At 38.8% G+C, this 24,203-nt stretch overlaps 1 protein-coding gene across 15 annotated transcripts in view; it reads right to left on the minus strand.

The window, feature by feature from the left end:
* Nucleotides 1-24,203, minus strand: part of LOC119658934 (transient receptor potential cation channel trpm) — a 489,577-nt gene that overhangs the window by 152,824 nt on the left and 312,550 nt on the right. For all 15 annotated transcript variants that reach the window (XM_038066779.1, XM_038066781.1, XM_038066780.1 and 12 more), the window contains one exon: nucleotides 4,247-4,329. In XM_038066779.1, coding sequence (XP_037922707.1) covers nucleotides 4,247-4,329 — 83 coding nt within the window. The remainder of the gene's footprint in view (nucleotides 1-4,246; nucleotides 4,330-24,203) is intronic.

Genomic DNA, 24,203 nt, shown 5'->3' on the forward strand with positions numbered 1-24,203 from the left:
TGCCAAAAGTGTAAAGTCTCCAGGCATGTTAGGAAAGAAGTGGGCTCATTCCCCCGCACTACCAAGCGTTTCCACACCATACACCTCGACATAATAGGGCCTTTGCGAGACTCGCACAGTTATAAGTATTGCCTCACAATCATCGACAGGTTCACGCGGTGGCCTGAGGCAATACTTCTGAAAGACATTACGGCGCAATCATGTGCTGAAGCCCTCTGTCGAGAGTGGATACCTCGCTTTGGCGTCCCTGCAGTGGTCATCACTGACCAGGGAATGCAATTTGAGTCCACCCTTTTCTCCGAGTTAGGCAAACTCCTTGGTTTTAAACGCCAGCGGACTACGGCATACCACCCACAATCCAATGGGATGTTGGAACGTTGGCACCGGACGCTGAAAGCCGCCATTATGGCACGCGACGACCCGTCCTGGACTCAAGTCTTGCCTCTCGTCCTACTCGGCCTTCGTACAACCCGCCGAGAGGAATTTGCTGCCAGCCCCGCGGAGCTGGTTTACGGGGAGAACCCAAGACTCCCAAGCGATCCGGTCTTCGACAAGAGATCGGGTCTCACGGAGTCGGGGTTGGTGCGTCTGCTGAGGGACAATCTCCGGCGCATCAAGGCGCCACCACCCACTCGACACTCGTCCATACCTGCTTGTTCGCCCAAGGAACTGGACACATGCACGCATGTGCTGCTCGGAACGGATGCCGTCCGGAAGCCGCTGCAGCCTCCATATGAGGGCCCGTACCGCGTTCTCGAGCGGGGAGAACATTTCTTCCAGCTCGAGATCGGTGGTCACAAAAAGGCGGTCTCTTTGTCCAGGCTGAAACCCGCGTGCGCCCCGAAGCAACGTCGTGTCCGCTTTGCGGATTAACGGCGAACGAAGTTCGGTGATCAGTCGCTGAAACCCCTAGGTTTCATCTGGGGGCGGAGTGATGTGGCGCGGCAGGATTCGCAGCATTCGAAATTTATTTCGAATGTTGCGAGTGCGAGCAATATAGATGGCGCGGATCTATCCACTTTGCGTAGCACGCCAAGGGAGTGGAAGATCGCAGTAATTATGTTTTTCAGACCTGTCACTGATTTTTAATATTAAGTTTGGAATTGAAAAAAGAACACTGAAGTCTTTTTGATTTGAAAAATAGAATTGGAGTTGAGTTCGCTGACTAGATTTGTAGTTGAGTTCGCTGATTAGAATTAGGACTAATAATATGTAAAACCATTAATATTAAATGTTCGCTTAAATATTTTAATAAAAATATAAGTAATGTTAATTACTTAAACGTACTTCATGTTTCCCGCGAATTCTTTTAATTCGGCGACAAATTTCACAATTTGAAAGTCCAGTTTCTTTTAAAACCACGATTTGGCTTTCTCCCAGTTCTTCTAGGTTTTGTGTAAACACAACAACAACCTTATTAAAATCGGTTTACTGTCGGTCTGTCTGTCCGTCACACGCATTTTTCTAGGAGACCGTTACAGCGGTTGACACCAAATTTGGTAGAAAGATGGGAACTGTGAACGCTCACGCATACAGTGAGTTACATCCTTTTACGTCGAATTTAAGGGCGCTCCCATACATGCAAAAGGGGGGTGTAAAATGTTTTCATCAAATATAGTCATGTGGGGTATCAAATTAAAGGTCCCGGTTAGTACTTTTCAAAGCCGGTCTTGGTTTTGATATTTGCCGGAAAGGTGGGGAGTGCGGAGGGTTGAAAGTGATCGTTTCTTTAAGGGGGCCATTCTCAGAAACTACCAAACCGAAAAATTTGAAAAAAATCAGAAGGCTGCCACTATATGGTTCCTGGGCCCCGAAATGCCTTCCATACCGATATCTGTTCAAATAAAGTTAATAATAGTATATTGCTATATTTTTTTGTAATTGGCTAGAAACCCCCCCCCCCCTCGCCTTAAATTCACCCTAGCACAACGAAATGCAGTAATGTAGGCTATAATGTGGAGCATGATCTTACCAAGTTTGGTGGAAATTGCATTATTACTAACAAATTTATAATACGTCAAAGTTGCTGCTGCTTTGAAAATTGAAGACTATGAATGTCAATACCACCCGAAAGTGGATACTCTCATATAATACATACATATATTATATTACGTGCTATGTACTAAGAAATACACAAAACACAAAACCTTCCGTACCTGAAGCGTCCAGCTTCCCGTTTCCCGACTTGTTTCAGTTGAAATTATGAGCCTCAAATAAACCTGGCAAATTAGTTTTTCTGAAATATTTACAAAAACACTGAGAATTGAGGAGAATTCACCGATACGATCCTTAAAATGGCGCTGTGGCTAAGCCTAATTAGGATACCGTTATATTCTTAGTTTGGTGGTTGCACTCATCGTATGAAATGTAGGCTTCAGAACACAATGTTACATAAATAAAATTTTAAATCCCGCCGTTTTACCGTTACTTTTTTGGAAATTACTGTGTACAGCTAAGCAAATTTCGCGCACTGTACATAAATATAATTGTCATACAATTTTTCGATACTATTTTTATAGTACGATTTGTCCCTAGCAAAATAAGATTCAGTTTCGGCGATTATCTCTTCATCGGCGCCAAATTTCTTTCCAGCGAGTAATCTCTTGAGTTCTACGAACTGAAAAAAGTCGCGGGCGGCCAGATTTGGAGAATATGGTGGATGCGGAAGCAATTCGAATCCCAACTCATGCAATTTTGCATCCTTTAAACGCTCCAATAACGCTACGTAACAGCCACTTTTGATGGTTCTTCCTTTCTCAAGATAGTCGATGAATATTATACCATGCGCATCCCAAAATACTGATGCCATAGCCTTTCCAACCGACTGTTACGTCTTTGCACGCTTTGGAGTCGATTCACCACGTGCAGTCCACCCAGATGACGATCGTTTTGATTCTATTGTGAAATAACGGAGCCATGTTTCGTCCATTGTCACATATCTACGCATAAATTGGGGCTTTTTTAAGGAGGAAGAGTTTCAAACATTGCCCAGAATCGTCAACTCGTTGTTGTTTTTCGTCGATTGTTAATTCGTGCGACACGAAATTTGAACAGAGCTTGCGCATACCCAAACATTCATGCACGATATATCCAACACGTTTCCTTGACATCTTCAGAGACTCAGCCATCTCGATCCACTTCACTTTGTGGTCATCCAAAATTATTTTGTGAACTTTTTTGATGCGTGCCTCGTCGTTGATGCTCATTTCGTTTCATTTAAACTTCGCAAACCAAAATCAATGCTTTATTAACACACCAAATTCCTTTTAATCCATTTTTTTCGAACTCACAAAAATTGTTTCACTCAAAATGCTCTATCTCACAAACTAGTAGTCCGACAGCTGTCAAATTTTTACACGTGTCTTTTCAAAATTAGGGTTAACTAAAAATGTTATGGATTTAGTACTAGCAGCACGAACTTTTCAGCTCATCTGCTATTCCTATACATATATTTCCGGATGCTTCATGTTACGATTGCTCGATATCGGGAGCGACTCAATAAACAATTGAAGTAGCATTTGCCTTTCAAAGGTACCTTATACGTATGGGATGATTCAGACCGAAGTTCCTTTCAAGAATATGGTATAATACATTCTAAACTGATCGAAAATCGGCTCATCATTAGAAGTTTTTTCTTATTTTAGCCTGAAAATTACTAAGTCGTGTAGCCTCTTCATAGGCGGTATGCCATAAAACAGCTTTGGAGAAATCGCAACCATAGAGTACAATAAGTAAATTGGTGAAAAGCAAATTCACGTTTTTGTTCTTAAGATTAGATTATCTATTTTTAAATTCTCTTGGAGAATATTTGAATATTAAGATGTTTGTACAAGGATTCTGATCAACGCAATCAAGCATCTCATTATCTATTCCTTCTCGAGATAACTTTTGATTCCTATGTTTCTCCAATGATAGATCCATATATTTGCAGATTGTGAATATATGAGAATTCTCGAGCAAGCCATAGTATGAGGGGCGGCTACATTCTACGTAATCTAATTTGAACTGTTCCTAATGTTCTCCTGAATTACTTCATTTCAAATACATTCGTCCAATCCATTTTATATCTTTCATTTAAAACAGGCAAAAGATAAGTTAATGTTGTTTAGCAAATTCCATGACATTCAAGTTCGTTATAAATCAGAATAAATTATGATGTGTTGTTTGATAATCATTCAGTGCTCCAGTCAACACGAGGTGGTACTAATCACAATGTAAATAATCCACGCAAATGTTTAATACTTACCTTGTCTCGTCCTTAGTACTCGGCACGAACTTTACACATTCTCGTTTGTGAAAATTTGTCTCAATCCAACTGCGAGGCGTATGCTGAAAATACAGGGGTAGAAGAAATATCTTAATGAAACATTATGGACTGTGAAAAAATTAATAATATTTTCAACTTAATGGTCACCAAAAGATGCGAAAACAAATAATCTGTATGTTATAAATACAGCCAACAAAAAAGCGAATTAAGATGTTAGATGGGATTCTTAGGAAAAACATGCAAAAAGTAGATTCACGCAATGACTGTCCAAATTTAGGCAGATTTTACAATGATTCTTAGCTATTTATTTTATTATATATTGATTCAAAACATATATTCCCTTAAGTTCTTTCTTATCATTCTAACCTGCATTAAAAATTATGAAATTGCTTCAGGCATTAACGCAACCTGGATGAAGTGGCATTCCACAACTGGTATTCTTTGGGATCGACGTATCAACGAACGACACAAATCTGAAAATTATCGCAATGTCGTCCGTCCTATCTCCCTCTATGATTCTGAGCGTTGGCCGACTATAAAAGACAATGAACGGCGTCTTGTGGTAATGGAGACGAAGATGCTACGTTGGACTAGTGGCGTGACACGTTTTCATCAGATCCGAAATGAGGATATCCGCGATCGTTATGGGGTTGAACCAATCGTGAAAAAATTGCGAGAGAGGCGTCTTCCATGGTAGACTCACGCAATTCACGCTAAGTAGAATCGATAGTAAACGACTAAAATGCAGGTCAAAACAACGGTGATTTGATACGCTGGATGGGGATTTAAAAGCCACGAGATTGCACCCAGATCAGGTATTCGATAGAGCTAAGTGGCGAAACCGATTACGACGAGCAGACTCCGCTTGTGGACGGGACAAAGGCTGAAGAAAAAGAAGATGTACATACATATTTCCTGAACATATAGTATGTATCTGCACTGATGTTTGTCAGGACAGTTATTGACAGTTCCAATAAATCGGAAACCGCAAGCTCGGGGGTTCTGGTATGAAAGAGTTTATGTATTTCATATGTGGGAATAAAGTGCGCATAAAGAATACAAATCCATTTCTATGTAGGTAGTAGGATATAGCGTAATTAAATTTAATATGTCAGATTATTCACTTTAATGGGATAAAACCTTAGGGTACAGTAAATTCAAGGGAGTTATCACATGTGAAGGCCGTTTTTCTTCGCTTTTTGAGAATTTTTTTTTAAGAACTAAATAAACATACAAATGCGAATTATTTACTGTATATTCGCTTGCTCTTTAAGTAGAAGAATTCTCCAAAAAAAAAAAACTGTTTCTCGGGTGCCATACTAGAGGCTTGTGAAATATGTCAGCTTTTAAACTGGGATTATCAAAAAATTTCAAAACGTACATTTTTGGTAGCTTGTTAATTCTTTTTGTATATTTTGATGCTTTTTCACACATTCTTTAATGTATAAAAAAAAACGGCCCCATAATTCGCGATTATCCTAGTTTGCGAGCTGTAGAAATATGTTCTAAATAAGTCGTGAAAATTTCAAAGCATTTCGTTGGATAGATTTTGCGCTATGGTAGCACCCGATTTCCAACACCTATTGTCGAGAGAAACGCATTTAAAAATTAAAACGTAATTAGTAACACTAAAACGTTAATTGACTATTAGTCTGATATACCTGGTCCATAAACCTTCGGTTTCTTTAAAGAACACATGTAAAGCCTTGATTTCAATTTTCATTCTTTTAGCGAAGTCATTCGAAGTTCTTTCGGAACGGTAAATTCGCACATCATTACGGCGATCAACATAAACCTGACGTATGACACTTTACCTGTTTAATAATGTAATTTCCGAATAACTTGGAATGTCCCAAACATAACTTTGTCCAAAAATTCTACACTATATCTGGATGCAATTGATTTTAAAAAAAATAGTTTCTTTGGACCCGACCCACGGACGACCCCCTTCACTTTGTTAATAAAAGCACGATTCCCTCAAAACTTTCCAAAATTATGCTTTGTATTCTGTTTACATAATCGTAATTCTAGGGTAAATTTAAGGAGAGCCATCCAATAAAATTCGGAAATATAATATAATAACATTATTAACTTTATTTGGAAAGAGAATAGTACGACGTATATTTTGAGGCCTAGACTTTATTCAGAGGCATTTTCATTGTTTTATAAAATTGTTGGAAGGGTAGTTTCAGAGAATGAACCCTCTCTCTCTCTACTGTCATGCTGAGAACTGAGACCTTCTGGTTTTCACTCCATACGACTCTTTGGTTGGATGCGGACCAGAGGGGATGCATGGAAGCGCTCGCATCATATTGTGTACTATATTCTTGTACATATGTCTTAGGGTGCAGTAAATTTACGCAAAATAGACAACTTTGACCTGTTACTCCTACAACTTTTTAATAATAGTAGGATTTTCACTTAACTTTCTACTTCCTTTTCTTCAGCCTTTGTACCGTTCACAAGCGGGATCGGCTCGTCATGATTGGTTTCGCCATTTGACTCTATCAAATGCCTGATCTGGAGTCAACCTCGAGGTTTTTAAATCCCCATCCAGCGTATCAAGCCACCATTGCTTCAGTCGGCCTTTTGGTCGCTTACTATTGACTTCGATGTTCAGACCAAGTGGCAAGTGAATTCTCGTTAGCGCGAATTACCAACGAAGACGTCTCTGTCGTAGTTTTTCCACGATCGGTGCAACCCCATATCAATCGCGGATATCCTCATTCTACCATGATGCAACATGTTGCGATCTATATTCTTTTCAATAATAATATACTATCATTAACTATATTTTTCTAGATATGGATATAGATGGTATTTTGTGACCTAGATATCACCTAGGAGGACCCTCATATTTATTTTTAAGTTTTTACTTCTGGGTAGTTTTTAGAATGGTTCCCTAATTTAAATGACATATTTTTAAGCTCCCCACCCCCCGCATGGTAAGCATTTTAAATACAGAAAAAAAAACAAAATGAAACAAACCTGGTTGGTTCCTCTATGCCAGTACTCGCCATTCCGAACAACGGATGACTTCATTTCGAAAGCAGTACTTTGCTTCAAAAGCAATTGCAACTTGAAGAATACTCTTCTCGTTTTTATAATAACTTAATATTTAATATTTTTAATATAACTGACTGATGTAATGTGCCAATAGGTGCAAGAGTTTCCAAACAAACTCGATGTGACCCGCCGCCCAAAGAATTGGATGGCAAATAGAAAACCGATTTCAATCACGTTTTATTATACCCAAAAAACTTGCAAACAGAAATTTCGTATTTTCCCGGATAAACAGAAGTGCTTTAAGATAAGCAAGCAAGAAAAAGATTATTTGGACATAAACAAAAGCAAAAGAAAGGATACTTTCCAATTTGTTCAGTCATTAGTGAATCTTCGCCAAGTGACGAAGTGGGTTTAAGTTCGAACAAGTTTCGGAATGGATTAGAAGTTGTGGAAGTGGGTTAGCTGTGTTGCTGCGAACCAGTCAGAACAGTGGATTAACTAGATTTGCTTCGTTGGAATTTTGTATTGCTCTATGGCATTGATGTAAATCTAGAGCACACAGTCACACAACAGTATTTGAAATTATGCAAATGCGAGTGAAACTTCTACTGTGGATGGTGCAAAAGTAGTATTATTTGCCGGGCGTTGATTTAAACATATGTGATTTCAACATGTGTAAAACAAAACCTTATTAAAATCGATTCAATGCATATATGTTTGCCTGTTCGTCCGTATGTCGGTCTGTCTCCCCTCCCTTCTCCGTATGTCGGTCTGTCTCCTCTCCCTCCAATTTATTCTAGAACGGCAAATCTATTTTTATCGAATTTGATGCAAAGGATGTAGTCTGTTAAGCAGTTTACATGGCTTAAATCAAGCCATCGAAGAAAAAGCATGAGAAAGAAAGAACGAGAAGAAATTATCTTATGTATCCGGCTGCTGTGCATAACCAGCGTCGGAGAGGTTTGGAGACACTAACGAGATGGTCTGCAAAACGGTCTCGGCAACCGTCAAGGCGATTCATCAACCGTGATATTTAGCTTTGGAACAACGCCATTGGTTTTATTCGAACAGCCCATTACAGAGATTTTTACAACAAGCTGGGTGTTCGACTTGTCAAAGCCGACACCAATGCGCGTAAGTTATCGAACATTTATACTGTGTTAATTACAATGGCGGTACTTTGCTTATTGACCGAAGGCGGGAATACTTCCAGCCAAGAAGACAGTTAGAGCGGTTGCACCCATCGGTGCCATAGACCCAACACTCTGAGTCACTGAACTTTTCAATCGCGGAAAGTAGAACGCCAATGGCAAGAGCACAGAAGTTCCAAAATGAGAACAGAAGGAATGAATCTAAATAAAACGGGGGTTTTGATGACCAGACAGACAACAGGGCACCCTGGATAAAGTAGTATTCCAGAACAGGCATACTTTGCAATCGACGACATTGGCCACATCGAGGCAGGGGCTGCCCAAATGGAGCTTGTCATTGAGCGTTACACCGAGGTCCCAAGATGTTGGGAGTTGAGATGCCGCTTGATCCTGAGAGCCATGTAACGAGTAAAAGGGAAGCCTTGGAGAAATCCATCGAAATAATAAGCATTTCCTACCGAGGTTTCAGGCATTTAGCATTTAGGTGTAGTCTGATCGGTTGGAAGCAGTAGACAAACGTTTAACAAAGTCGTGTTACTCTTTAACGATAAGAAACACCGCTTGGGAGATAGGCTTAGAGCTCAAAATTATCTCATTGTAAATTGAAATACATAACGTTCTAATCCTTGAAAAAATCATATTCTTCTATAAAATCTAAAGACACAACGTATTCTAATATCAAATAAAGTTAATAATAGTAAATTACTTTATTCAATAAATTTTGATTATAACGGAAACATTTTCGGGACCTTTTTGCGCCGAAATTGGATTTTTCAGAAGTTCAGATCCCTGCCCATTCTTTAATCCTTATACGATTGGCTATTATGGCATCCATCCTTACAATTATCGCCTGGAGTAAACTTATGGTCGATTAAAGTGGCGAAACCGATTCACGCGACGGAATTTGATTTGGTATATTGATCTTCATCAACGGCGCATCAATCGATATCCGGTCTAGGCCTGCCTTAGTAGTACCTAAAGGCTGTCTGAAGTTCCGGTCTACGCCTTCACATAACCTACCATTCCACTATGGATATTGACTTTAAAAAATTTCCGCGCTAGATCATCCTCACCCATACGGATTAAATGACTCGCCCATTGCAACCTATTGAGCCCGATTTGATCCAAAACTATACGGCCGTAGTATTGTTCATAAATTTCATCGTTGTTCAGGTTTTGTCATATTATTCCAGCTTATACACAGTTTGGAGTCAAATGCAAAGCATTCAAAGTAATCAGTATACAATATATATGGAAGCTTATTCCCAATTTTCTACCTCAAAGGGGTCCAGGTTTTAAGTGACTGGCCATGTGAAACGAATTTTGTAACCTTCGCCGCCAGTAAATTACACGTTTAAGCAAGGTCCACTCATTAGTGAAGCGATTTCGCATTAAAGAATTTCCGCCGATAGTTGGAACATCTCCATAACTTTCGAAATGATTCGAAAGAAAATAGATTTGCAACAATGTGCCATTTCGCAACAATATATTTCCGGCGTAAATTTTGCTCTTATAGATCCTGGGAAATATTTGCAGTATTTGTGGAAACTGGTCTTCCTCGCCTTGTCTGTTGTTTAAAAAACATCTAGAACCCTAATCCCGTCCGTGATACCAATGGATATCAATGTAGAGAACTTACTAGTGGCATTTCAAAAGTTCCAGAATGCCCAGCTTTATTTTGTTCAATTGATGGAAATTTTTGCTGCAACCGATTCACCCAACAGAATATGGAGAGACTATCGAAAACAGGACAATCCTCGCCTAAAGTGAAACGTTGCAAGAATACATCAAGCATTCTGTCATGTTACATCTCAGGGCGTATAAAGCAGAAAAAGCGGATGTACGATTTTTACTGCTGCATTCTACTAAGGACAGACTGTTTAGTTCATCCTTTTACAGTTTCAAAATTATTCAAAACTGAACACTGAAAGTGACAAGATATCTTTACAACAGGATAGAAGGGCAGACATGTGACCCAAATACATATCTGAAAAACATTTACAACTCGGAAGAGAGGATGTGTCTCGAAATAAGAATAATGTTATTTTTATGAATAATGTTTAAAAAGTTTGACTGTTTAAGTGAATTTCCCGTGATTATAAAAAAATATGTAAAATTAAATTCTGTTTTAAAAGAAAGTGTTTGAGTTTTCCTTAATTTTTAACGGCAGGAAGCTGTTGGGAAAGCAAAAGTTAATAGGTTTAGAGGAAATTTTCAGTTTCATCTCAAATTCACTCAAAATCCTTAAATTCTAAACTCAATAAGCTATGGATAAAAAATAACACTTTAGAAGAAAGAAGAGAAGAGTATAATTAAAAAATTCAATATATAAAAATAAAATAGAAATTTAATTTATTCCCTCTCAATAAAAAATATTAAAGAATATAAATATTCTTTACAACAACACTTATTCCGCCCACTGGTACTATTATTCATGATCAACCACAAGTAATCTATATCCAAATACCGGTATTGGATATATTTTTCCTTTTTTTGCCTCGAAACTGAAAGTTTCCATTTTCTATGTTTTGACCAATTGCTATTAAGAACTTACAACAATAGTTGATCATATAATCGCCTAATGTGCATGACAACTCAGGTTTCTGTGAGAACCTTTAATTTATGTCACCTGAGAGCAGCAACTTCTACATGTGATTAGGATCAAGCGGATAGAAAAGAGAAATTTAGCCGATTAGGGTCGTTTATTAAGCACTGAATTTGTATAAAAAATGTCATCATTCGTTGCGAATGAAAAGTTATGGAAAAATTATTTTCTTACTTTTTGTGTTGGAAAAATTTCAAAGTTGCTCTATTGAGACATTGGAATTCTTTTAATCTGAAAGCTCCTCCCTTCTTTTATAAATGTCTTTTCGGGCAGGAATTACAGAAAGGTGCAAGAGAGAGATGGTCTAGTACGGATTGGAAATTAGGTAGGGCTCTTTCTGGGAAACTGCACAAACGCAAAATTTGAAAAAAATATTATATTATGGAGCTGTCGATCTTTCTTAATATGCAACACATCTACGGATATTTAGCCCACACGACAAAGTTTTCGTCCTAAATTATCTAAAGTGTTGAAGAAGGCTTGGATCTTTCGAGTAACAGCAAACAGAGAACAGTGTTAAAGAAGATGATGTTGGTGTTGAGGCAGTTGCACTTCTAGATGGTTCTAGCGCTGTTATTGCGTTGAGCGACATCAAATTTGATGCTGCCGTTGATAAAATGCCAACTGCATGTACAAACTGATCAACGCCCTTAATGCACTACACTCTAATACAGATAAGAAGAGTACGGTGACCCGTCAGAATGAGAACCTTCGTTTTATTGGAGTTCATTTTCAGTTCATGATTCCGTGAGAGATCAAGCAGATATGATTAGCAAGGTTTTCCCTCAAAGATTGCGGCTACCCTGAAACCCGTTTAGATCGGTGGACCCAAAAAATCACAGGGGATGATGTTGGAAGCGCTAGAAAATTCTCTCAGTTTATAGAAAATTCACTTTATTTTTCAAACGGAAAATATCACTCTAAAACGGCCAGATATGGTTATTTCGGCAGAGAAAATGAACGGTAATATATGTACGTACTTAAATATCGTTACAATATGCACAACCTGGCAAATTATTTTATTGTAGATCCCTTTCTAGCAGATAAGATCAGTTCCCTGGATAATAGTTCAACTATAGCTAGTCCAGCTCTTTGAAGAGGATCGTAAGCGCAGGTCGCATACCATCTAAAGAATTGGGGACAGTCACTAGGAATACGCAACGATCAAGGTAAAAACACATGAATTGTAGAGATTACTTTCAAGAACATTGTAAAGCAAGGATATCGCCAGTCAATTTCCGATTTAGAAGCCATTGCTTACTATAAAATACAATCATGGAACAAAAACTTTTTTTCTCAAATTTGACAAACTGTTAGAATAGTAAGCTAAGGGGAAAAATAGCAGAACAACGAAGAGCAAGATGATGGAAATGTGTTTGAAGTTATCCTGTATAACATCGTTTTTATAAGCCAGAAGACGCTTCAGTTTGTAACTCCGCCATGTTATTTATATAGCATGCTGGCTCCAAGCTCAGATAAAGGAGGAGTGTTTGAGGCAACGATAAAGCAAAAATAACAGGCTGAGATTAGGGAAAGAGATAAATAAAGCAAAGTTGGAGTTACTCCACTATGATGGATCCACACCGACACCTGTCTGCCAATGCCGTTAAAAATAAAAATGATCCCAGAGAGAAATGCTAGGGCGTTCACCTCAGGCGAACCTCGCCTAGGCTGGTGATCAAAGAGTGTGTTTTGATCCCGGAGCCTGGAACAAAACACGCATGACTTTGATAGATTGTAAACGTACCAGTGCTTATAATTGAGAATAGACTAGCCAAGACCGAATATTTCTACTATATATATTGATGACATTGTCATCCCTGGAAAGCACAAATAGATAATTCAGGAAATCGAAACAGGTCTGAAGGAACGTCTCAAAAAAGGATATGACATCGTTGCATTCATTTCATGAAATAGTGGATCAGAAATTGGATTGTCCCATGCATTAGAGGATGTGATACTACCCGCTTCAACTGGATATATCTATACCAAAAACCTGATGTCGGAAGCGTCCTTAGGCAGGACACTCATTTAGAAAATTTTCCGTGAATTCCGCTTCTTTATTATAGAACGGACTCGTATCATCTCGTAGAATTCCTATTTTGAACACATGATCAAATAGTGAATTGTGGCCAGTGAGATCTTCCTGCTTTTCGGCAGAATAAACCTTACGGTATGTTTATTTGGTTCTGACAAGAAAAGTGGGCTGTGCATTTACACTCTTCCACGTATCGCTATGGGAAGATTGTTTCCAGTATTTGAAAGAACATTGGCCAGTGCTACTGCCATTCCAATAGTTGACTCCGGTCCTTTTTAGCTAAGACATCTACGATTTTATTTCCATGTGCGCCACAGTGGTTAAGTATCTAGAATAGTTGGAAATATAAATAGGGTTCAGTCAGATTCTGCATTCCCGGACGATTTTTGAGGTGATCATAGGATTTCTCAACGCACTTAGTGCAGCTGGACTATCACCGTAGATTACGACGCGCCTGTCCTCCTCCGTTGGTCACCCAGGTCGTTGCCTTTAGGATCATATACACTTCAGCCTGAAAGACCGTTGCATGTTATCCCAAGGAAAAGGCTCACTTCTCATTTTTATCCGAAAGGTAGACTCCTCCCTTCCCCCCATTCTGTTCTCGAGCCAACGGTGAAGAAGAGCTCAGCATATCCAGTAGTCTTCTGATTCACCCTGGTTTTCTTTGCATTTCAGGATAACTCCATATCTTACCAAACAGATGTATGGGGGTTCGAGAATCAGAAAGTACTACAAGAACTGGATTCAATTTTAACAATATCTCTTTTCGTGCTGTGTGTCTCTCACGTCCGTTATTTTCTCATGAGGTGCCCACATTATTGTGCTCTGAATATAAATCCGAGGATTGCAAACTGGATAGTGCATTAAGAGTTAGCAGATATCGGAATGAGATGTATTTTGGAGCCTATATTTTGCATAGGTGCACCATTGTTTAGATTGTTTGGTTGGATGAGTTCTGAGAATGAGACCTGTTTCATTTTTTGGGGCACACATTTTGGGTTTTCACTCCCCTGTGTTTCACCCAATGCCAGAAATAAAATCATTTTCGAAAAGTAAGCTTGTTTCACACAAAACCTTAAAAAGAGTGCGCTAAATGAGTACCAGAAGTGTTAGTTTTTTTGACTTCATGAAAAACAAATCGGGCGCTTCAGGTATGACAGGTTTTGTTTGTTTCTTCTGTAAGTATATTTGAGTGTAGAACTATCCCATTTGTACGTAGCCCGTTATGTATATGCATTTAGCATGTCAGAATTAGTAGTTCGGGTTGTAAATTTACATGGCAAAGACAATTTCGAGCTACTGTAACTTCGTTACTAATAGTATGATTTTGATGAAACTTGGAGATAATAGGCTTCATATTACATTTTATACTACTACCAACTTTCATAACTCTGAGAAAAAATTAAGGGGGGTTTTACTCAATTTTCCCAAATTGATAATATACTATTATTAACTTAATTTGAACAGATATCGATATGGAGGGAATTTTGAGGCTTGGGCACCGTATAGAGGCAGCTTCATGATTTTTTTCAGATTTTTCGGTTGGGTAGTTTGGTCCGTTAAAGAAATCATCACTTTGTACCCTTCCCACTTCCCACCTTTTTAACACAAGACTATATTTGGTGAAAAAAATCTTACACGCCCCTTTTACATGTATGGGGACCCCCCCCCCCCCTAAGTCTCAACGTAGGAGGATATCACTCACTGCATGTCTGGGGGCCACAGTTCCCACCTTCTCACCAAATTTCGTGCCAATCGGTATAGCCGTTTCTGAGAAAAGTGCCTGTGACAGACAGACAGAGAGACAGACAGACGGACAGACATTGAACCGATTTTAATAAGGTTTTGTTTTACAAACAAAACCTTAAAAATTAAGTGATTCTATCATCACCATCTATCGTCAACGGGCAGCTGCGAATAAATAAATGTACATAGTGTGATACGATTAACCAACTTGAATCGTTTTATCAGGATACATGCACTTATCTGTTGATAGTATCTTTACGTACGTAGCAAAAACTAAAATGTTTTTTTTTTGGAAATTTACATTAATAACTGCATCTTCTTCTTCTTATTGATTTCATCTTTAGTGCTTCTAATCCACAACTTTTGGAATTGATATATTTTCAGCAAATTTCACAAAAAATTAAATTATCGTTAATGGAAAAGTGTGAGATATGAATACTATTGTAGAAAGGATAATAAATTCTAAATTATAAATACTTCATACAATTATAAATATTTCTTTTGTTCTTCCGAAGGAAATCATCAGCAACATGGATATATGCTGGAAGTTTGGAACCTACCATGCAGTAAGTTGCCTCTCACTAGAGTCAGTACATCTGTATATATCGCAAGGCATTATATAAGACGATACAATACGATAGAACCGTCAATACCAAATGAACCACAATTTGCATTTGAGTAACACTTAAGGTATAGTGAAATTAGATGAGTCTACAAAGGACAACTTGACGTTCCTTACAAATTAATTCCCATGCTGCAGCGCCCAGCTGGTTAACTAGATTTTCTCAACGATAAAGCAAATGAGAATTTTACTATGCAACTGCCACCCACATACCTCATCTCTGCCTTCATGTTGAGCTTTCAGCAAATCTCGCACGTTTAAAATAAAAAACTTCGTTAACGTTGAACTTATGGAGGATCCCTTTCGATCCTTCATCACTCTTCTTGAAGGGAAAGTGCACAAGTTTTTCGACTCCTGTATAATGATGGCAACTTTCAACGATGACTTAACCGTGTAGCAACATTTATCACAAAACTTATTCTACACTCCGAGCACACTAATTAAGTTATCTGCACCGAAATCACTATCCCTTACACGTTGTGGTTGTATCATAAAAGGCTACCATCGTTCCCTGGCTGAATAACTATCGCCGCTGTATGAATTTCTTTGCTTGCACTGATTACTGAACTATTGGCGAAAGTTCGGAGTTAATTAATCTAACTGCAACTGCACCGGGTTCTAATTGCCCTATGCATTTCAAGGTTCTCCGAATCTCATTGAAACTGCCAAAATTTACTTTGAAACTTGCAAATTAGTCTATATCACTTACTGTACAATTAGCACACTTAGCGAAGCGAACCATTCGTACCCGCTATGTATCTATTCAGTCAGCTACATGGAAGAAATCGGAAAACTATCTCCAAGATTTGCTACTGGTCTTCTTAGAGGCGAAAGCAGATAAGTTTGTTGTAGCTTTGTAAATATAACGTTTGTAGATGGAAAATAGAAAAATTGTTATATGATAACAATATACGGCGGGGGAAACGTCATCATCTCGGTTGCCCATGCTGCTGCCGCCATGGTCACGCTAAATATTTGCCAAGCATTTAATTTTGACTATTCCGGTGTTGTGTGTGTTAACTACGAACTTAAAGATGCGTACTTTATGGGGTTTTATATCATTCTGCATCTGATTATTCTGTAGGGAAACTGGGGTGGTAACAGAACATTTGTAAAGTTATAAAATATCAAATTAGCCCAGATCTAATTTATCAATTAGTTGGAAAATTAGCTACAAAAATGTTATTACGTTGAGATCTCAATATAGACTAGGATCACTATCTCGTTGGCATAATGCTCCGGGCTCGAATTACAACACCGCCTATAATCCCCTCCGATAATTAGGTGCTAGTGAATACTGGAGCCATCAACAACAAAGCCCTCCGTAACACCTATAAAGGTGAATGAATGCCGCAATAAGCGCAACTAACAGATGTCCTGGAGATGAAGCAACAACAAATGATCCTCACAACCACCTGAAGAGTGTTATCATTGATACCGCTCATAAACACAGTTGGCCCCAGCTGCAAGAAAAGTCGAAACGGCTAGTGCGACAATGAATGCTAGCTAGTAAAGGAACGGACGAATGCCGCATACCGAATAATGTTGCATCCTCAAAGAACGCGGGTACCCGCGGAGGGTTATCACGAACTCTATCTAGCAGAGAAACGACTTCGCACAAGGAAAAAGGAATCCTGGGAGAACCAACAGGTCTGTGAACTCGAAAAGTACAAGGAGCAACCGCACCAGGCGCGCAAATTTTATCAACGAGTCAGCCTGCCGAGACAAAGGGGGTAATGATGATATTGGAGCGATGGGTTGAGTATTTTGATGAACTGCTCAACAACCAAAATATCAACGAGCTGGAGGTCCCGTCAACTGAAGACGATGGGCAAATATCGAAACCATCAGCACAAGCATGGAAAAAACAGTCTGTGCAATTCATCGGCTTAAAAGCCGTAATTCGCCAGCAGCCGATGAAATTACAGCAGAATTGCTTAAATATGGAGGCGACCAACTACACCAAGCAGTTTATCAACTGATGTTCAAATTGTGGCACAGCGAATCAATGTTTGGCGACTGGTAACGAGGCATTATCTTTCCCATATATTAAAAGAGGAATATCACGATGTGCAGGAATTGTAGAGGTGTATGGACATCAGTTGCACCATCTTTTCATCGAGTTCAAGGCCGCCAATGACAGCATAGCCAGAGTAAAACTGTACGCGGCCATGAGAGAATTCGATATCCCGACGAAATTGATAAGACTGGCTAGGCTGACCCTCACTAATGTGCATGCAACATCAACAACGGTCTAATACAAGGGGATGCCCTATCATGCTTTCTCTTTAACCTGGCCCTAGAGGAGGTGATTCGCGATGTCGATGTCAATACAAGGGGCACTATCCTCTTCAAATGCACCCAACTACTGGCCTACGCTGACGATGTTGATATTATGGGAAGAACAACCCCTCTACCTTCATCCAGACCGAGCACGAGATCTGTGACTGCATATTAATAAAGGCGAGACGGGGGCAACGTTAGCGCCAAAGAACAAAGAATCAATAACATAGAATCACACTGATCAAATGCAAACAATAAACACAGAAGACTACAACTTGATTTGAAAACTTCTCCTATCTAGAGTCGAAAATCACAACCTATGACAGCTATAACCTATGCCAACAGAGCATATTTCAGCATACAAAAACTGTTTCGCTCGAAACGTCTCAGCATAGGGCCAAAGCTATTACTATACAAAACTATGAACTTGGCACTTCTTATGTATTCCTCAGGGACCGGGGTTCTTAACAAGAAAAATTGGGAACTCTTGCCCCGATTCGAGAGAAGAATCCTCCGAAGAATTGTTACCGTCCTACATGAGGATGAACGATTCCGTAGCCTACATAATAATAAAAAACTATGAATGACACTACGACTGCCTGTGGATAAAAACTCAACAGGTTCCGGCGGGCGGGTAACCTAATCTGTATGGATGAGGATTATCTAACCCGAAAAGTATGTAAGGGCAATATCTATGGTAGAAAAAGAAGATGAGATAGACCCTGCCTGAGATGAAGTGATTCTGTAGGTCAGGACGCTAGACACCTCCCCCTTAAATTCCCGCTGCATGCCTGTAGATTCCCAATTCCAACCTTTCCCCCAAATTTCCTGTCCTAGCAAAATGCGTGTGTTGGAGGCAGACAGTACGAACATTTTAATAAAATCTTGTTTTTCACAAACCCTTAAAAGGAAATTCAGACGCTACCACTGGAGCAAACAATACTTATTCTTTTGAATCCAGAGTAACGGGATTGAGGGGCTAACTCTCTATCCCCCCAACCATTCCGTCGTTCAAGAATTTTGGAGATGGAAAAATAATTGATATTGGACAGTAGTTTTCGGTCAATGTAACATCATCTTCTTTATATAAGGGGTGATACAACCCTCTGTCCACTATCTGGAAAGGTAACTTCTGAGCAGCTTTTGTTAAGAACGATAGTAAGGGGAAGAGAAATGTGATGTTTATGTTTTTTAAAAGGATTTTGTAGCTTGTAACGTCACGGTGCGAAGAGAAGATGTGACGAATGAGGAAGTAGCTCCGAGTTTTTATTGACGATGAATTTTGCAACGCTCCACATATAGATGTGAATTATCGTAGCAGCATATAACCTCTTTTTTTGCACGATTCTTTCACTTTACTTTGGTAAGTTTTAAAAATTCGGACAATGTCGGCTTTATTTTGGTAGGAGTGTTTGAGGAGACACCTTTTCACTAAGTTTTCCTAGATCGACAATATTTAGTTGTTTCCCCTGTTCCAAGGTTGTTAGAAGTGCCTAGTCAGCGAAATATTATGCTCAACTTATTTCTGACTCGTTACATATTAATCTAATGATTTTAAGCGGATGAATAACTTCCAACAGCGCAATTTGCTAATTGTTCAATTGTTCGCTGTAGCCGCTAATTGACTGTGCTGCATACCATCCTTTGTCAGCCGGTGCAAGAAAGAGAAGGTAAGGTAATCTGACGAATATGTACATATGTGATTTTCGATACGAATTTTCAAAAAGATAACGGAGAAAATTACTTATTTATTAAAAAAGGAAAAGGAAATGCCAATTATCACCAAAAAAAATTTCTTTAACAAAAATATCAAAACGGTCGATATTACAATACCCGCCAGTAACCATATACACCAACAAAAATTATATCATCGCTTTTTCAGTCTATCTCTCTCCTTCCGATCTCAAATAGGTTTTTTTATGGTAAAAGTATACAGTAAAAAAATCTCTTCTTACATTAAACTTAATGCTGCCCTTTCTCTCCTATTTGCAATGGTTTGCTAGCACATAAGTTACGAAATTTTGCCCTTAGATAGGTCTATCGCCGTTTGGCTAAAATTCCATTTTTGTCTGTAATTCCGGACTAATAAGCATTCCTGGAAAATGTGGTAAATACTTTTCGTATACTTTTCACATCCAATTTTAGGCATAACACCTAAAATGAAATATCTTTCGCCCCATCCAACCAACACTTAACTTCTGATGTTAAATAGTCTTTTTGTACTATGGCTTCCTTTTCATCTTTGCAAGGAATGAAGCTAAATTCTAACAGCTTCTTAGTAACGAACATAAGCTTTAAGGAAGAACCTTACGCATAACTCACGTACCACCTGGTTCAAATTTTCTTTTCCAAAATAGTTTGGTACAATTGCACCCCATTCTCCTAAACAGTTAAGAAAAATTATTTAAGGGTTCCGACTAGTTGGCAGACTCACAAATATTGATTTCTATGTTTTCCCACTATCTTTAAATGTAACATGTGAAGAATATTTCCTGAAAGTTTCGCTCAACCCAGCTCCAAATAAGAGATGGAGCCATACTGTTTTGAAGTAATATTGATTAGGGAAGATTTAGCACAACTCCTCTGTAGCCGCCACGTCTATTCTCCTGTGTTCAATCTAATATAACAAAAATAGACACTTGTTTTTCATAGATAGTCTACACACATGTAAGAGAAGGGCGGATTGGAAAACCTTTCAGCTGTGATTTTTAATTCAGCAATAGTTGTACGTATATCACCAAAATTAAGAAGTTAGAGTCAATGAAATAGAAAAGCCTTACAACTGGTTTATTTTTACAGAATACACTGTTTCGAGTTGCTGGTTATATGTAACCCCTTAAGTGAGGTCGTATATCTGCCCTACTTCTAATATTTGCATCTTATGTTTGAAGGTAAGGAAAGGGGAGCACACCGTTGAAGTGTTTCGTAATTACAACCTGACCGATGTGAGAGTATACAATTTCTGATGAGCTTTACCAAAATATAATATGTACTTAAATTACGTTACATCACGGCACGCGTCCGTATACACATAACTTGAACAAATCGTACATAAATAAACATTCGTCGCATGCAGACAGTGTATAGTATAATGACACCTTCCAGTTATCAACGATTTCACATGAGGTCTTCCATGTGATTTTATTTTGTTATGCTTCAATGGCAGACGAAAATACTTTGAGCGTATTAATAAGCTTACATTAGGAGAGGAAGTGTCAGTAAATGAGTGTATTAGAATTCCAGATTCTAGAATTAGAAACACTTGGAAAATGATAAGAGTATCCTAAGAAACGAAACAAATAACCGCTGAAGCATAAGAAAGGAAATAACCGCCGAAGCATAAGTCGGGTGACAACACAATATTCAATTTTCTTCCAGCAACTCAACAGCCCTAAACCCTTAGATAAAGCCAAATTAACTACGAAAGGGAATGGGCTAATATAATATGACGCAGTTTCATACATTCACACAAATTGGCAATCGAAAACAAAATAGCATGCCTGCTTTTGAATCAGCGGTGGGAAGACATGTGCTCCCTATTCCAGGACAGTCTGTCTGAAAAAAATATGACGCAGGTTGGTTGGTTAAGATGAGTTTAATAATCAATAAGCGCCAAATCGGTAAATGTTAAATTTTTTAAATTTTCTATTCATTACAAATGACATACAACATGGGGTCTTGCATTCGTTTGATTCACAAAAGTTATCCAGCGATAGATAGCGTACCGTGGGACCAAACTTTGTTTTGGTTTGATGGATAAAGATGATATTAGCATGGCAATTTGTTTCGAATTTTTAAAGTAAAACTTGACTTGAAATCCCTTGAAGGGCTACCACGCTTATAAGATTTTCACCCGAGAAACCACCAAATGTTTCTTGTTAGGGATATGAGGGATCGTAAACTTAATGTTGGTCCGGACTAAATGGAGAGCGACTTACTCTCACTTTTTTGGTACAAAGATCCCCCGTTTTGGGCATAACACTTAAGTATTCAAAAACCAGAAAAAATGACCAACGGTTTCGTTCAGGGCACACTTCTGCCTCACCTCTGCCTTAGGAGCGGCATGACCGAAAGTGGCAACTGGGCAGAAGTGAAACAGCATCTGATGAGTTGCCTCTGCCCTGGACGAAACCGTTAGATATTCTTTTCATTGTTTTCACTAAATGATATTGGCAAAATATTAAATCAATAGCGGTCAGCAGTATCGATTAATACATATTGTGGGGTACTAATAAGCATTCTTCAAAAAAATTAAAACTGGCGGATCTGTAGCTGTTTTCTAAAAGAGCTTCTTCTGAGAATGCCTTGCAGTGGAAAAAAACCTCGATAACGGTTCATCTGAAATCAGAATTTTCACAAATTTTCGTTAGTATATCGTATTTCTAGTCGAACGAAGGATTTGTCAAAATGCAAACAAGTCGGAATACCACAAGATCGACGCTTCGGGTATAAAGGTTTTGTGTTCATATTGTGTGAGAAATTCTCTGATCACGTTTTCCCATTCGCGTATACCTTTCAAAATATTCCCTGATATACATATGTATTTCCAAACACCAACTCCGCCGTTCATATGAGTTCACTTTATATAATGATGACGTCATTCCGTAAATTCGTGTGAAATACATAGTTTTGATCTTCTATAACTTTGTTAATAATAGTAGGTTTGTTTCAAACTTTCAAAATTATGTATTATATTATTATTTGCAATGGTACCAAACTTGGTACTTTTAGAATGAATTCAAATGAAGTTTTCAAGTAAATTTCCAGCATATAGTAATATGCTGTTATTAACTTAATTTCAGCAGATAACGGAATGGAATGTATTATGATATCTACATTCCATATGGATGGAACATTGTTACTTTTTTCAGATATTCAGACGGTTGGATAGGTTCTGAGAACGGGACCTGTTACACTTTTGGGACACACATTTCGAGTCCTCACTCCCCTATGTTTCACCCAGTATGAAGAATAGGATCAGTACTAATCGAGCCATCTTATTTGATACCCCACATGACCATATTCTGCGAAAAAAAAGTTCGCCCCTCTTTTCGTATGAATAAGGAGTAGCGACGCGTACTGCGGAAAATATCATATTTGGACCCATAAAATGAAGAAACGAAAAACATTGTATTTCGTCAAATTTTTTATTAACGGCTAACATCAGCTTTGCTCAAGTCCGTAAGTTATAGTAAATAATATACCCAAAACGATATTTAAACCACAAGAATCGAGCACTGAAGAAACCACTCCACATTGGAGAATATTATCAATGCAGATAACAAATTGGTGCTTAATCGTTCGAATTCAGGGACAATGTCGCAAGATCTAAACGAACCAAGGAAAATGAGCTCATGAATTAAACTGACTAAACATTGAGAAAAACACAATGTTGTAATAAGAACATGTTGAAGGGAGAAGAGTCATCAGAGTAATCACCATGAAAGTTTACTCCACAAAAAAAGTATCTGTTACAAATACTTTGCTACTACCATTGCTGTCGGTTCCTGGCACTATGCTCCAACTCCCTCCATAATATTCCAAGAAGCCTCCGCTTCTGCTCCGCTGTTCTTCACCGTGAAGCTCTAGAGGAGTTGTTCCCCTTCCACCACTGCCAACCCCGCTTTCTCATCAACACTTCCATAGGAATACGTAGTCATTTGTTACAAACATGAAATGATGAAAATAGAGCTTTTGAGTAATGGTGGCAGTCACTTGTTATGCACTACTGCAGCAGTAATGCAAAGAGAACGTTGGCGCAAAACAGAACAAACTCAGTATTAGTGTTGACGTAATTACATTTTCTGATTTTGCACAAAACAGCAGAGGCTGTTTTACCGCTCTTAATACGTCGAACGACATCAAGTTCGGTGCCACCATCGGCTGAATCAACACTACGTAGATAGTATCACTATTAAAAGTGTTTACAGGGACTGTATTCAAGTCAAGAGACTCCAAGTCTTCGTCAACACTTGCCTACGTCGTATCGTCGGAGTACCGTGGCCTGATTCAATTACAAACGAAGAACTTGGTCAGCGCACAGGTCTGGCACCCGCACGCAACCTAATGGGAAGGCGGAAGTGGCGGCGGATAGGCCACACATTTCGGAGAGACAATAATTGCATTGCTGGCTATGTCGTGCAGTTGAATCCACTCTCCCAAGAAGGTCGACGGGTGGATCACCCCAAGGGCACTTCACGCTGAACCATAGAGAAGGAGTGCAGGCATCTCAGGAGGTCGTGGGGTCAGCTTAACCGCATTTCAGGTAACCGCAAACGATGGCGCGTAGGTGTAGTTGACGCGCTGTAGGAGGAGCAAATGGCAACCATATATATGTAATACAAATATCGAGAATCAGTCAAACTTAGAACTTTGACTTTGTTGGTGTTTACCTCCAATCCGACTCTGTTTGGTTCCTTCTCCACATCTAAAGCTAGTTGGCCAATACCTATGACTCTATGAGAGAGCAACCAGAAATCATCAGC

The sequence above is a fragment of the Hermetia illucens genome, chromosome 6 (assembly GCF_905115235.1).
Source record: "Hermetia illucens chromosome 6, iHerIll2.2.curated.20191125, whole genome shotgun sequence".
Taxonomy (NCBI): Eukaryota; Metazoa; Arthropoda; class Insecta; order Diptera; family Stratiomyidae; genus Hermetia; species Hermetia illucens.